The 12478-nt window shown below is 44.0% G+C and overlaps 2 protein-coding genes across 4 annotated transcripts in view; one reads left to right on the top strand and one right to left on the bottom strand.

The window, feature by feature from the left end:
• The window catches only part of acads (acyl-CoA dehydrogenase short chain), an 18812-nt gene extending 10370 nt beyond the window's left edge, over positions 1 to 8442 (bottom strand). For 2 of the 3 annotated variants that reach the window (XR_013791827.1, XM_079523558.1), the window contains exons 1-3: positions 8284 to 8442; positions 5930 to 6090; positions 3459 to 3608 (exon numbers count right to left, since the gene is read on the bottom strand). Coding sequence is in view for 2 of the 3 variants with exons in the window: in XM_079523558.1 (XP_079379684.1) it covers positions 3459 to 3608; positions 5930 to 6090; positions 8284 to 8365 (393 nt within the window). In the remaining variant the exon portion in view is untranslated. Of the gene's footprint in view, positions 1 to 3458; positions 3609 to 5929; positions 6091 to 8000; positions 8030 to 8283 lie in introns of those variants that run through there. The other variant, XM_079523559.1, reaches the window with a different exon arrangement.
• cryba4 (crystallin, beta A4) overlaps positions 6836 to 12478 on the top strand; it is a gene marked incomplete at its 3' end in the record, with an annotated part of 49555 nt that continues 43912 nt past the window's right edge. The window contains exon 1 of the mRNA XM_079523561.1: positions 6836 to 6975. The remainder of the gene's footprint in view (positions 6976 to 12478) is intronic.

The raw sequence follows: 12478 nt of genomic DNA, 5'->3' as shown, positions 1-12478 counted from the left end.
CTGTAGACAACGATCACACACACACACAATGTAGAGAGACTGTAGACAACGATCACACACACAATACAATGTAGAGAGACTGTAGACAACGATCACACACACACACAATGTAGAGAGACTGTAGACAACGATCACACACACACACACACAATGTAGAGAGACTGTAGACAACGATCACACACACAATACAATGTAGATAGACTGTAGACAACGATCACACACACAATACAATGTAGAGAGACTGTAGACAACGATCACACACACAATACAATGTAGATAGACTGCATAGAAAACAATCACACCGACTGCAGAACACTGTTGTGCCACACTGTTTCAAAGTGCCTGTGCCATAGGTAGCACTATTTCAAATTGTGCTACTGTTATCTACTATAGTGGCTTTGACGCAGGGCCGATATGGATGGCGCCACGATCGCGTTCTGCGGAAACTGGCTGAAATCCTGGAAGTACGCAGAATGGAAGCAAATGGCGCCAGTTCAAGAACAGCAGAGCGGTCGATCCAGTTTGTCAAGCAAGGGGGCAAGCCGCAGAGCATCACCAAGAGCCCACAGTCCCTCCTGTCAGCTGGAAGCGAGTGGAACATGAGGGCTGACCTAGACCGGCAGTTGAAGTTCCCGCAAGAGATCACCACAACCTCTCTACGACCAGACATCGTGTTGTGGTCCACCTCTACTAAGACAGTCATCATGGTAGAGCTGACAGTTCCTTGGGAGGAGGGAATGGAGGCTGCCTTTGAGAGAAAGAGGGACAAATATTCAGAGCTGGCAAGTGAGTGCTCACAAGCAGGGTGGAGAGCCTTCACATACCCAGTGGAAGTCGGGTGTAGAGGCTACACTGGAGCATCCACCCAGCGGCTACTAAAGTCCCTTGGGATCAAAGGCTCCAAGCTTAAGAATGCCCTCAAAGTCCTGGCAGAGGAGGCAGAACAAGGAAGCTTCTGGTTGTGGCTCAGGAGAAATGACAAATCGTGGGGAAAACAAGGAGCTTAGACAGGGGGCAGTAGGGAACCTTTCCTGCTACTATATTCCACCACCCTGAGATGCTGTGGTATGCGGTCAGCCCACGCCTGACTCAGGGAGATGGACGTCCCTGCCATGCATAGTCCCTTGGGACTCATTCCACAACCACAAAAGCAATAACACAGGGGACAGAGTGTGGGGAGAACAAGGATCCTTCCGCTGGCTGCAGGGGGCGGCAGGGAGACGTCCCTGTCGCTGCTAGACCACCCAGAGATGTTCCGGGATTAAAGGAGCGAAACATCTGTGAAGGGTGGCTCCCGGCTGATGACCCTGCAGCCAGCACCATGGCACCGTCGGAGGTGCGTCAGGCAGAAATGCCCAGCAAGTATTATCACTTGTGCTTACATCTATTAACCCATGTTGGGTGGGAACCCCTTTTGGTGTTGTAAGCATTATGTTATACTTTAGCTATTGAAAAATAGCAGATCTACAAGCTCATAGCGCGTCACCGAGTGCCGCGCTATGAGCTTGTAGATCTGCTATTTTTGAAAAATCGTGAAAATGCAGTGCAAATCTTTGAATAAATATTCTTTCTGAGAAAAAGTTTTTAACTCAAATCTTTGCTTCTGGGGTGGGGGTCCCTGGAACTACATCATTTCAGATGGGGGTCGGCGGCCAAATACATATATTTTTGAGAGTCCTTGACATGAAATTGTTTGAGAACGACTGACACAGAAACATGGGTTTTTCAGAAAACTGTCAGGATTTAGAAGACATTTGTAGAATCGTCCTAAATGGGTCTAAATGGGTTATTAAGTGGCTGCCGTTTCTTCCAGTGGTGAAATAAATGTCCCTTTAACTTCTGAACGTTCCTTGTTTCCTCATCGTCGTTACTGCTGAAAGCCAGTCGGTGTAAAGAGGTACTCTCAATCAATCAATCAATCATTTGTTGAAAGCTTAAAAGCTTTTTAGAGGGGTTGGCGAAAGGGCCTTTCTGTGTGGAGTTTGCATGTTCTCCCCGTGTCCCCTAGGGTAGGTACCCTCACAAAAAACATGCAGTAATCCTGGTCTCTAAACTGCCTCCCCCTGGCCAGCCGGGGCGCCTGATGGAGGGGAAAGGAACTGGTTGGAATAACGTGTTCCTTCCACGCGCTACGTCCAGCCAGGGAAACTCCCCCCTGTCAGATGTAAAGGAGCGACTTGGACACTCATGCATGAAGGAAGCATGAGTTCAAGTCCGTTGCTCTCCCCATGTCCTCCATATATGGGGACTAGGTTGGCGGAGGGTGTGTAGAGCCCAGGATCACATTAGATAATTGACACAGGGGTGAAAAATGGGTTACAAAATCGTGGGATAAAAATTAAAAAAAAAAAAAAAAAAAAGCTTTTTAGAGTACAACAAGACTAAATATACAATATGGATTCATTGTTTGGATTTCTGGATTCATGGATGATTTGACCGACAGATAGATTCATGGATTGATTGATTGATTGATTGATGAATGGACTGGGAGCAAAAAGAATAAAGGAGAGTGATGTGTATGAACATGTCATGCTATTACTGCTCAACAACAACACGGCTACTAGGCCAGGTCAGCTCAGTTCAGAGAATTACATCACTTTACCGTAATAATGTATGCAACCTTTAACACATTTAGGCCTGACGTGGAAATGTAAAAGTCTTCTAAATCCTGACAGTTTTCTGAAAAACCTGTGTTTCTAATATGAGTGGTGCTCAACCCGTTTCATGTCAAGGACCCCCGGAATCATCTGTATTTGGCCACGGACCCCCATCTGAAAATATGTTGTTCCAGAAACCTCCCAGAAGCAAAGATTTGAGTTAAAAACGTTCGCTCTGAAAGAATATATATATTCAAAGATTTGCACCACATTTTCAAAAATAGCAGACCTACAAGCTCGTAGCGCGGCACTCGGTGCCGCGCTACGAGCTTGTAGATCTGCCTAAAAAAGTATAACATAATGCTTAAAACACCAAAAGGGGTTCCCGTCCTGAATGGGTTCAGATAATTACATCACTTTACTGTACTAATGCAACCTTTAACCACTTACCCGTGTTGACCAGCAGGGGGCTCCCAGGGGTCAACAATACAGATACAGTAGAGTAGATACTGTACACATGTGTTGACCACGCGCGCGCACGCACGCACACACGCACTCACGGTTCACGCAGTCACGGTTCCCTCATTTTCCCCCCCCCCCTTCTACACAAAATCCTTTTTGCCAAAATTAAGCCGTCTACAACCTTAGCCACTCAAGATCAATGTTGTAGATTTATTTCCACCAAATGTCTTCCGACATAGCGATCTACAAGCTAGTTGTGCTTGTAGATCTGCTATTTTTCAATATAATAGCTAAAGTATAACGTAATGCTTAAAAGGTCACCAACAGGGGTTCCCGTCCAGAATGGGTTAAGTAAGTATCCATGTCCCCATCAGATTGTGTGAGGAGTACTGTACGTACGTTGTTAACCGAGACCACGACTCCTGTGCTGGCACATCCCCTGCTGATCTCCTCCATGGCCAGACTGTATGCCAGGTAGTCCATCCCTGCCCCGCCCAGCTCCTCTGGCACCTCGATGGCCATCACCCCCATGGCACCCAGCTCCTGCACCTGGAAAAGGAAAACAGCTCATGGTCAGATCAGAGCAGGCTTCTCATCCGGCCATCACCCCCATGGCACCCAGCTCCTGCACCTGGAAAAGGAAAACAGCTCATCGTCAGATCAGAGCAGGCTTCTCATCCGGCCACTCCATTCTAGGATCATTTTTCAATACTTTATATACCAGGGGTTCTCAACGTTTTTGGCCGGGGACCCCCGGAAATGCTTTGGCAATGTCTCGGGACCACCACCCCGCCCCCCTCCCGACCCCCAATATAAATTGACTGCTACAATAACCTTAAACCATTTTGGGCGGGAACCCCTTTTGGTGTTTTAAGCATTGTTATAATTTAGCTATTTAAAAATAGCAGATCTACAAGCTCATAGCGCGCCACCGAGTGGCGCGCTACGAGCTTGTAGCTATTTTTGAAAAATCGTGAAAAAAAAAAAATATTTTTTGAAAATAATTTGGGGACCCCCTAAAATAATTTGGCGACCCCCCGAGGGGTCGCGACCCACGGGTTGAGAACCCCTGCTTTATACCAGTGGTTTCCAAACCTTTTCATGTCAAGGACCCCCAAATCCACCTTTATTAGGCTGCAGAGTGACCCCAATGTATGTGATATGCCAGGGACCCCCAAATCCACCTTTATTAGGCTGCAGAGTGACCCCAATGTATGTGATATGCCAGGGACCCCGATGAGAGGATCGTTTTGAAATTTGTCTTCGCATTTTATTTGTAAACCTATGTAATACACATGTATACCTTTTTGTTTTTCTTTTCCCGGTCTTCTGATGTTTTACTCTATGTGATTGTATTACTCGACGACACTGAAAATGAGTTTGATTACTCAGTGTAACTTCAAAAATAAATAAAACTTGAATGAATTAGCATACAGTTAGTAACAGTACGTACCCGCGGCCCGCAAAAACGGCTTTTCAAGAGCAAGTTCAGTTGCTTTCGAGAGGGAGAGAGAGGGGAGGAGGCACCTTTATTTTAGAGAGAGGGGAGGAGGCACCTTTATTTAGAGGGAGAGAGAGGGGAGGAGGCACCTTTATTTAGAGGGAGAGAGAGGGGAGGAGGCACCTTTAGAGGGAGAGAGAGGGGAGGAGGCACCTTTATTTAGAGGGAGAGAGAGGGGAGGAGGCACCTTTATTTAGAGGGAGAGAGAGGGGAGGAGGCACCTTTAGAGGGAGAGAGAGGGGAGGAGGCACCTTTAGAGGGAGAGAGAGGGGAGGAGGCACCTTTAGGAGAGAGAGGGGAGGAGGCACCTTTATTTTTATTTTACATTTCTACCCAGATTTAGAGGGTTTGGGGGAAGTGACCCGCCCAGCCCGCCGCGCGATAATTGCGCTGAAAACCTTGAACCGTCCGCCCGCCCCGCGGGACAACCCTCATCACTAGTACGTACCTGTTTGGCAGTGTACAGGTGTTCCAGTAGTAACAGTAACAGTACCTGTTTGGCAGGGTACAGGTGTTCCAGTAGTAACAGTACGTACCTGTTTGGCAGGGTACAGGTGTTCCAGTAGTAACAGTACGTACCTGTTTGGCAGGGTACAGGTGTTCCAGTAGTAACAGTACGTACCTGTTTGGCAGGGTACAGGTGTTCCAGTAGTAACAGTACCTGTTTGGCAGGGTACAGGTGTTCTAGTAGTAACAGTAACAGTACCCGTTTGGCAGGGTACAGGTGTTCCAGTAGTAACAGTAACAGTACCCGTTTGGCAGGGTACAGGTGTTCCAGTAGTAACAGTACCTGTTTGGCAGGGTACAGGTGTTCTAGTAGTAACAGTAACAGTACCCGTTTGGCAGGGTACAGGTGTTCCAGTAGTAACAGTAACAGTAACAGTACCTGTTTGGCAGGGTACAGGTGTTCCAGTAGTAACAGTACGTACCTGTTTGGCAGGGTACAGGTGTTCCAGTAGTAACAGTACGTACCTGTTTGGCAGGGTACAGGTGTTCCAGTAGTAACAGTACGTACCTGTTTGGCAGGGTACAGGTGTTCCAGTAGTAACAGTAACAGTACCTGTTTGGCAGGGTACAGGTGTTCCAGTAGTAACAGTAACAGTACGTACCTGTTTGGCAGGGTACAGGTGTTCCAGTAGTAACAGTACGTACCTGTTTGGCAGGGTACAGGTGTTCCAGTAGTAACAGTACGTACCTGTTTGGCAGGGTACAGGTGTTCCAGTAGTAACAGTAACAGTACCTGTTTGGCAGGGTACAGGTGTTCCAGTAGTAACAGTACGTACCTGTTTGGCAGGGTACAGGTGTTCCAGTAGTAACAGTACGTACCTGTTTGGCAGGGTACAGGTGTTCCAGTAGTAACAGTACGTACCTGTTTGGCAGGGTACAGGTGTTCCTTGTCCAGTTTACCAGCGATGGGGGCTAGCTCCCGGTCTGCGTAGTCTCTGCAGGTCTGCCTCAGCATCTGGTGGATCTCTGGTAACTCTGCCAGCTGGCTCAGACTTCTACAGCCACTCACACACAGACCCACTGCTGGAAAAGAACCATTGTACAATGTAGGCATTTAGTAGACGTTCTTATCCAGAGCGACTTACAGCAGTGGGGTCCGGGGACCACCAGGGGGTCCATGAGGGAGTTCCAGGGGGACCCCAGCTAAATGATAGTTTTGAACCAAATGGACCCTTATGGGTCTGTAACTCTCAGAGTTTAATTAACATTGATTTTTACAATATAGATTGGGGTCCCAGAAATAGAAATGCCATTAAATGGGGGTCCGTAGCCTAAAATTCATGTCAAACTGGGTGTCCTTGAAATTAAACAAACGTCAACAGTTCACCATATTTTGATATATATCTGATTATATAAACTATAGGGCAGGCCTATTTGTGCATCAAAACAATCAAGATTTGTATTGTTGCAAATACCCTCCAGACAGCCCATTGATCAAATAGAAATTTTTGATCTGATTGTATTAAACAATGTTAAACTCACCAACATTGCAGCTGTAGGCCAAGCTTGAATTATCCTCTTTTCAATCTGCAAAGCGTTTGTTTGTTTGTTTCATAAAAATCCACCGTAGAGACATGTTAAATAATGTTATGAATATGAGCTACTTTCTGTCAAGAAATTCCACACAGGTGATTGGAGTTTGGAAGCACTCGTTTTCATTAACGCGTTGCCTTCTCCAGCTGCCTCCTGCATTATGTGCAAATTGGAAACAGGTGGTACACAGGGCAGTGACTTCGACCGAGTGCTTCCAAACTCCCAACACCTGCATGGAATTTCTTGACAGAAAGTAGCTCATATTCATAACATTATTTAACATGTCTCTATGGTGGATTTGTATGAAACAAACAAACAAACGCTTTGCAGATTGAAAAGAGGATAATTCAAGCTTGGCCTACAGCTGCAATGTTGGTGAGTTTAACATTGTTTAAATACAAGCAGATCGGAAATGTCTATTTGATCAATGGGCTGTCTGGACTGGAGTAGTACAATTATTTGGTATCGATTCCTCTAGAGTCTAGTCTAGACTCATCATTGTAGCAGTAATAACAACATACATAAGCAAAAAATTAGGTCACAACAACACATAAGGTTATGTATATGGTTAAGTATGTACATTTAACACAAGCTTGAAGCTGCACTGTTCATGGGTCCTACTTCTGAATATTGGACAGCAGTGGTTCCCAAAGTGGGGTCTGGGGACCCCCAGGGGTCCCTGAGGGAGTTCCAGGGTTAGCTAAATGATAGTCTGGAACCAAATGGACCCTTATGGGTTGATTTTACAATATAAATTGGGGGTCCCAGAGATAGAAATGCTATTAAATGGGACTAATGCATGTCAAACTGGGGGTCCTTTAAATTAAACTGGTTGAGAATCACTGCTAGTAGAGACATAATATTTGGCATATCTTTTCAAATGGGGGTCCTTAGGCCAGCCACCACTGACTGAAATGATCAGAATATACAACACGTAACAGGACTGTTTTCATGCAAGTGGAGTAGTGGACACACTGGACAGTGGACTTTTAATGTCATTGTTGAACTACTCATTGCTAACCATGTGTGGCTATATCTGGGTGAAAGGTCATGTCCCATATCATCATAATAACCTCTGTCCCAGTAGGCTGTAGCATGAGTTAGCTCAAATCATGTCTTAAAAGCAAAACATCCTGGCGTTATGAATAAGGAAAGGCTTTTTACTAAACTATGTGTGCCTACAGTGTTTCTTCGAGGTGTATTTTATTTTTTATAAGCATAAGCATTCACCAGGGTAGTTATAAAAGGAAGCTAGCCATACAAACAAGCTCAATATTTTAACCTAATTAGCATAACACTCTTAAAATGTAACGGCTAAAGATGATACGAGATTTTGGCTGCTACAAAATGAAACATTGGAGCAATAATAATGACCACAATGTGTGCAGACTGTAGCTAACCTCAGATGACCAGGTGTAGATTATTACATGTTGTCGTTAGACCGGGGGGGTCGATTCACTGTGCAAAATCTGCAGATCCGGTCTAGAGCGGATACGGAAACCGTTAAGTGTGTGTGCATGGAAACCACCGGATGCAGTAAGCGGGCTCTAGGCCGGATGTGAGCGCCGAGCGGCGAATAGAACTCAGTGCAGCCAGTTGACGCTTTGAGATTTCTGTGAGTTTGTGAAGCAATAAAGTCATGAAGAGAGATCTTTGTATTATATTTAAATGAATACTACTGACCTTTCCTCGCCTTGAAAAGCGCCGCCATTTCTCCTGGACTTGACTGTAAGTTAGTAGTTAGTAATGTGGAAACACAACTCATACAGCGAACTGACACATACACACACAAGTGTGCGTCGGTCTTTGACGCCGACGTGCACAAGCAAGGCGGCAGATGACGTCAAATGACGAGGCATCAGGAGGAGGAGGGAGGGTCTTTATGTGATGTTCTTTCTTGTAGTTTAATTAAATGTAAAATTAATATTGAAATAATATTTACAATGAATAAATTAGGCATTTAGAAAGTGTTTTGTCCAGAGCGAATTACAAATAGGGCTATAGTACTGTTTTGTAATGCTAATCTCTATACAAATAACTTGTAGGCTACTGTTTTCCAATAATTATAGTGGAGTTAAAAAAAATAAAAAAATAAAGTAGCCTACAATGCTTGCATCTGAGATGGAGGTGGTCGGTGGAGTAGAAATATGGAAAATCTCAAGTTAAGTATATATAGTACCTGGAAATTGTACCGTAGGCCTACTTGAGTCATCTAGACCGGTGCCCGGCAGTAGAGTGGTGGAACGATGGAAGTTGGAGATCCATGCCCCACCCGGCTATGCAATAGAGGGTATGCGCATATGCTTAAAGTGAATGGCCCATCGAGTGGCAAATCGAGTGGCAAAGCAACATGCAAAGTGAGTTTAACGTTGTTTAATGCAATCAGATAAGACTTTTCTGTCTGGATGGCTGGGCTGTCAAGGCCAGAAAGTAGTTTTTTGCCACTCAGTAGGCGTTCCTGCATAACTTCCTGGTTTGGTGATGATGTCACGCGCATACCCTCTATACCCGTTGTACCCGTGTGTCAGAGTACCCGTCCCATGAGAAAGAAGGGATGTATCATGTCCGCACACTGTATATCAGCTCCCAGGATACTTTTACGTTTCGACCATAGAGTCATAAAAGGATAGAGACCAACCCCCCCCCCCCCCCCCCCCCCCCCCGCTATTCATTTGATGATGTCACTGGTGGACGGGTTTCTGAACTGCCCACAGCCTTCCTATGAGACACAGACATGGTGACAAAAATGGTGGTGTTTTATCATGAACATTAGTGGGGAGTGGGGACCAATTATAGGAAGAGAAGTTGAAAAGTGGTGAAGTGGTCCTTTAAGTTCCACCACTGGTAAAAAAAAAGAAAACCCTGACTTGCACCAAGATGGCTAAATCAAGTAAAGCTTGGTTTTTACTGTAAAATGTGACGGCAGTATCAGTATCAAGTAGAGGATAGAGGTTATAAATCATTACAGAAATGAAACTTCAGCATCTGCTCAATGGAGAGTGAAACGGTGCTAAATTAAATGTTAGCTGTCCCGGGGGAATCAAACTGGGATTTGCATCTTCAAGGTTCACCAGGTCTTCCTGTGACCAGAATAGGTCCACATACTGAAGAGACTTCATGATAATCATGTTCTTAGCAGAACACGTGCTTATGAATCATCCACATCCACAGGAATTAATGCTAGAAACTCTGTTCTCTTTTACCCAAATTCAGACCAAACTTTGGAACATTTTCATTACTACTACTACTACTACTACCAGAGCCGGACTTACCGTTGGGCTAGGGTGGGCTGAAGCCCGGGGGCCCCCGACTAGGGGGGCCCCAAAAAAAAAATATATATATATATATATATATATATATATTTTTTTTTAATTATAAAATTGTAAAGTGAAATCCAATTCAAGTGAAATGTGTGTATTGTTATTGTATTTAGTTGTATTATGGTTAAACCATTGAGAGCTTATGCCTGCCTGCCTCTCTTTTTAGGGGCCTGGGTACCCCAAAATGAAAACAAAATAGCCCAAACTTTTTTCGGCTCCGCCGCGCGCCCCAAGGGGGGCCCTCAAATTTGCTCCAGCCCGGGGGCCCTCAGCAAGGTAAATCCGGCTCTGACTACTACTACTACTACTACTACTACTACTACTTCTCTGCCATCAAAACATGGGAAATTGGCCTAAAAAAACATCTAAACCACGAAGGGGGGTTAACGTAACTTCTCATCGAAAGGAGGTGTCATTAACTCCTGCTGTTTTTGGCTATATGTTGATGAATTGAATAGGCCTACATAGGGCCACAATGGAAACAAGTCCCCAGGACTTTTTTTTGTGTTATCCTTTTTGCCTTACTGTGCCACATGCTGTTTACATTAAGTATTTCTGTCTAATAAAGTATTCAATCAATCAATAAAAGACAAACGGACTCCACCTGTACAGAGAACCGAGCAACGTGTTCAGCACATCGTCACAGCATGGAAAAGTGGAGATATTTGACTAAATACTCATTTTCTGCCAGAACTTTAGTCTTAGAACTTTAATGAAACTATAGTCCCCAAAACGGCTCCAGGTCTTAGGAATTAATTATTGGGTGTGTATTTGCAATATATGAAATATGTGTAAGATCATAGACATTCTAATCTAGGGCTATTAACTTGCAAACTTAGAATATTCACCTAATATTCAAACATGTATTCACCAAGTAAAACCAAATTACAGTTTAAAATGTACAATAGGCCTACAGTATGTGAGTGCTCGTGCTCCGGACAAGTGACTTTTGTGTGCCTCAAAAAGTTAATGTCAAGCCCTGGAATCACATGTATAAAGTGTTGAACTGTATTTGCCTTCAGTCTTTGATTTGCATAGTCATGGTACCGTACAGTGGTGGCCGGAATGGATCATCAGTGCTGCCAGGTGTTCTGCTGTTTCCTCAGAGACACCACGTGTTGCGATTCGTCCATGTATACATCTAATGAAGTCTATGTACTGGAACTTTAGATACAGTGTTTATGTACTTGATACGTGATAGTACAGCTTTCTTGCATGTTCTTTATAGATATACGATAAGGCATCTGTTAGATGTCAGTGATGCCAGTGAGGTCGGCCGTGTTCATATCATGTCACGTTTCTATGTCTCATATCTTACAATTTACAATTTAGGCATTTAGCAGATGCTCTTAATCCAGAGCGATATCTTATTGTCACGTCCCTGTGTGTGACTGTGTCATACACTTTGTGTACTTGTAGCGTGATACCTACCGTCTCTGTGTCGCGTTCTTGGTTCTCCCGGGCCTGCCGGCTTACCTATAAGGAATACTTCAACTGAATTGACACACACACCGCCCAGCCGGTTAGAACCAGACTGAGGGTCTTCTGCATTTCACAACACCAAGCAAGCACTCACTCCATCAGGGAGTTTAATCATTCATGGAAGGAGTCATGTTCTGCTTTATCAATCCCAGCAGATAAAGCATAAAACCTTATATAATACTGTATTTGATTGGCCAGCATTGGCCAGATACTGTTTGAGTTGAACAATGTGTGAACAACTCAAACAATGCACACATGTCCAAGATAAACCACATTATTGACATTATTTTATCACCGACATCTTCTGACTCTTCCCTCAGTGAGTATGCAGCCTCACTCCCAATCTTCCGCCGTTGTCTGAAAACCCACCTCTTCAGACTCCACCATGGCCCGTAGCACTTGCCCTAGCCTAGCCCCTTAGATAGCACATTATGTAGACTTAGATAGTATTTTAAACAGACCTATAGCTTGTTACGTAGACAGCTCTAGAATTGCACTTTATGTAGTCATAGCACTTTATAGTACACATGTATAATATATTATATAGTATAGTATGTATAGTTAACATAGATACTCCACTGTTACGTTCTTAGTTTATGATTCATGATAACTACTTTTTATATATGTGATGTATGCCATGCTTTTGTTATTGCTTAATGTAAGTCGCTCTGGATTAAGAGCGTCTGCTAAATGCCTAAATTGTAGTATACATTCATTTTATTGTATGTTTCTCTCTGCATCTCTGCATCCCACAATGTCACAGTAAAAATGAATGACAAAAGGATTACTTTATTATTTTATTTGCTTTTTTTTCAATGAAGGCCATTCGTTTTCATAAGCATCGAGCCAAGGCAAGTATAGTCAGAGCATCCCTCTACACAGCCCACAGTTTACATACGCGTATACGGTATTAATGACATTATAATCAACCGTTATCTTGATGTTGTGTTCTATTGATTTCTGAACAATGGACTGTTATTGATTGAAGTGTCCAAACTTTCCTAAACCTTTTGAGTTGTAGAACCGTACACACAAACATAGCAACAGTTAGTGAGTTTTAGAAGCGTTGTAAGAAA

The sequence above is a fragment of the Electrona antarctica genome (genome assembly GCF_951216825.1).
Source record: "Electrona antarctica genome assembly, chromosome: 16".
In the NCBI taxonomy this organism is placed as follows: Eukaryota; Metazoa; Chordata; class Actinopteri; order Myctophiformes; family Myctophidae; genus Electrona; species Electrona antarctica.
Note: the sequence above shows the minus strand (reverse complement) of the source record. Positions and strands in the feature narration are given on the sequence as shown.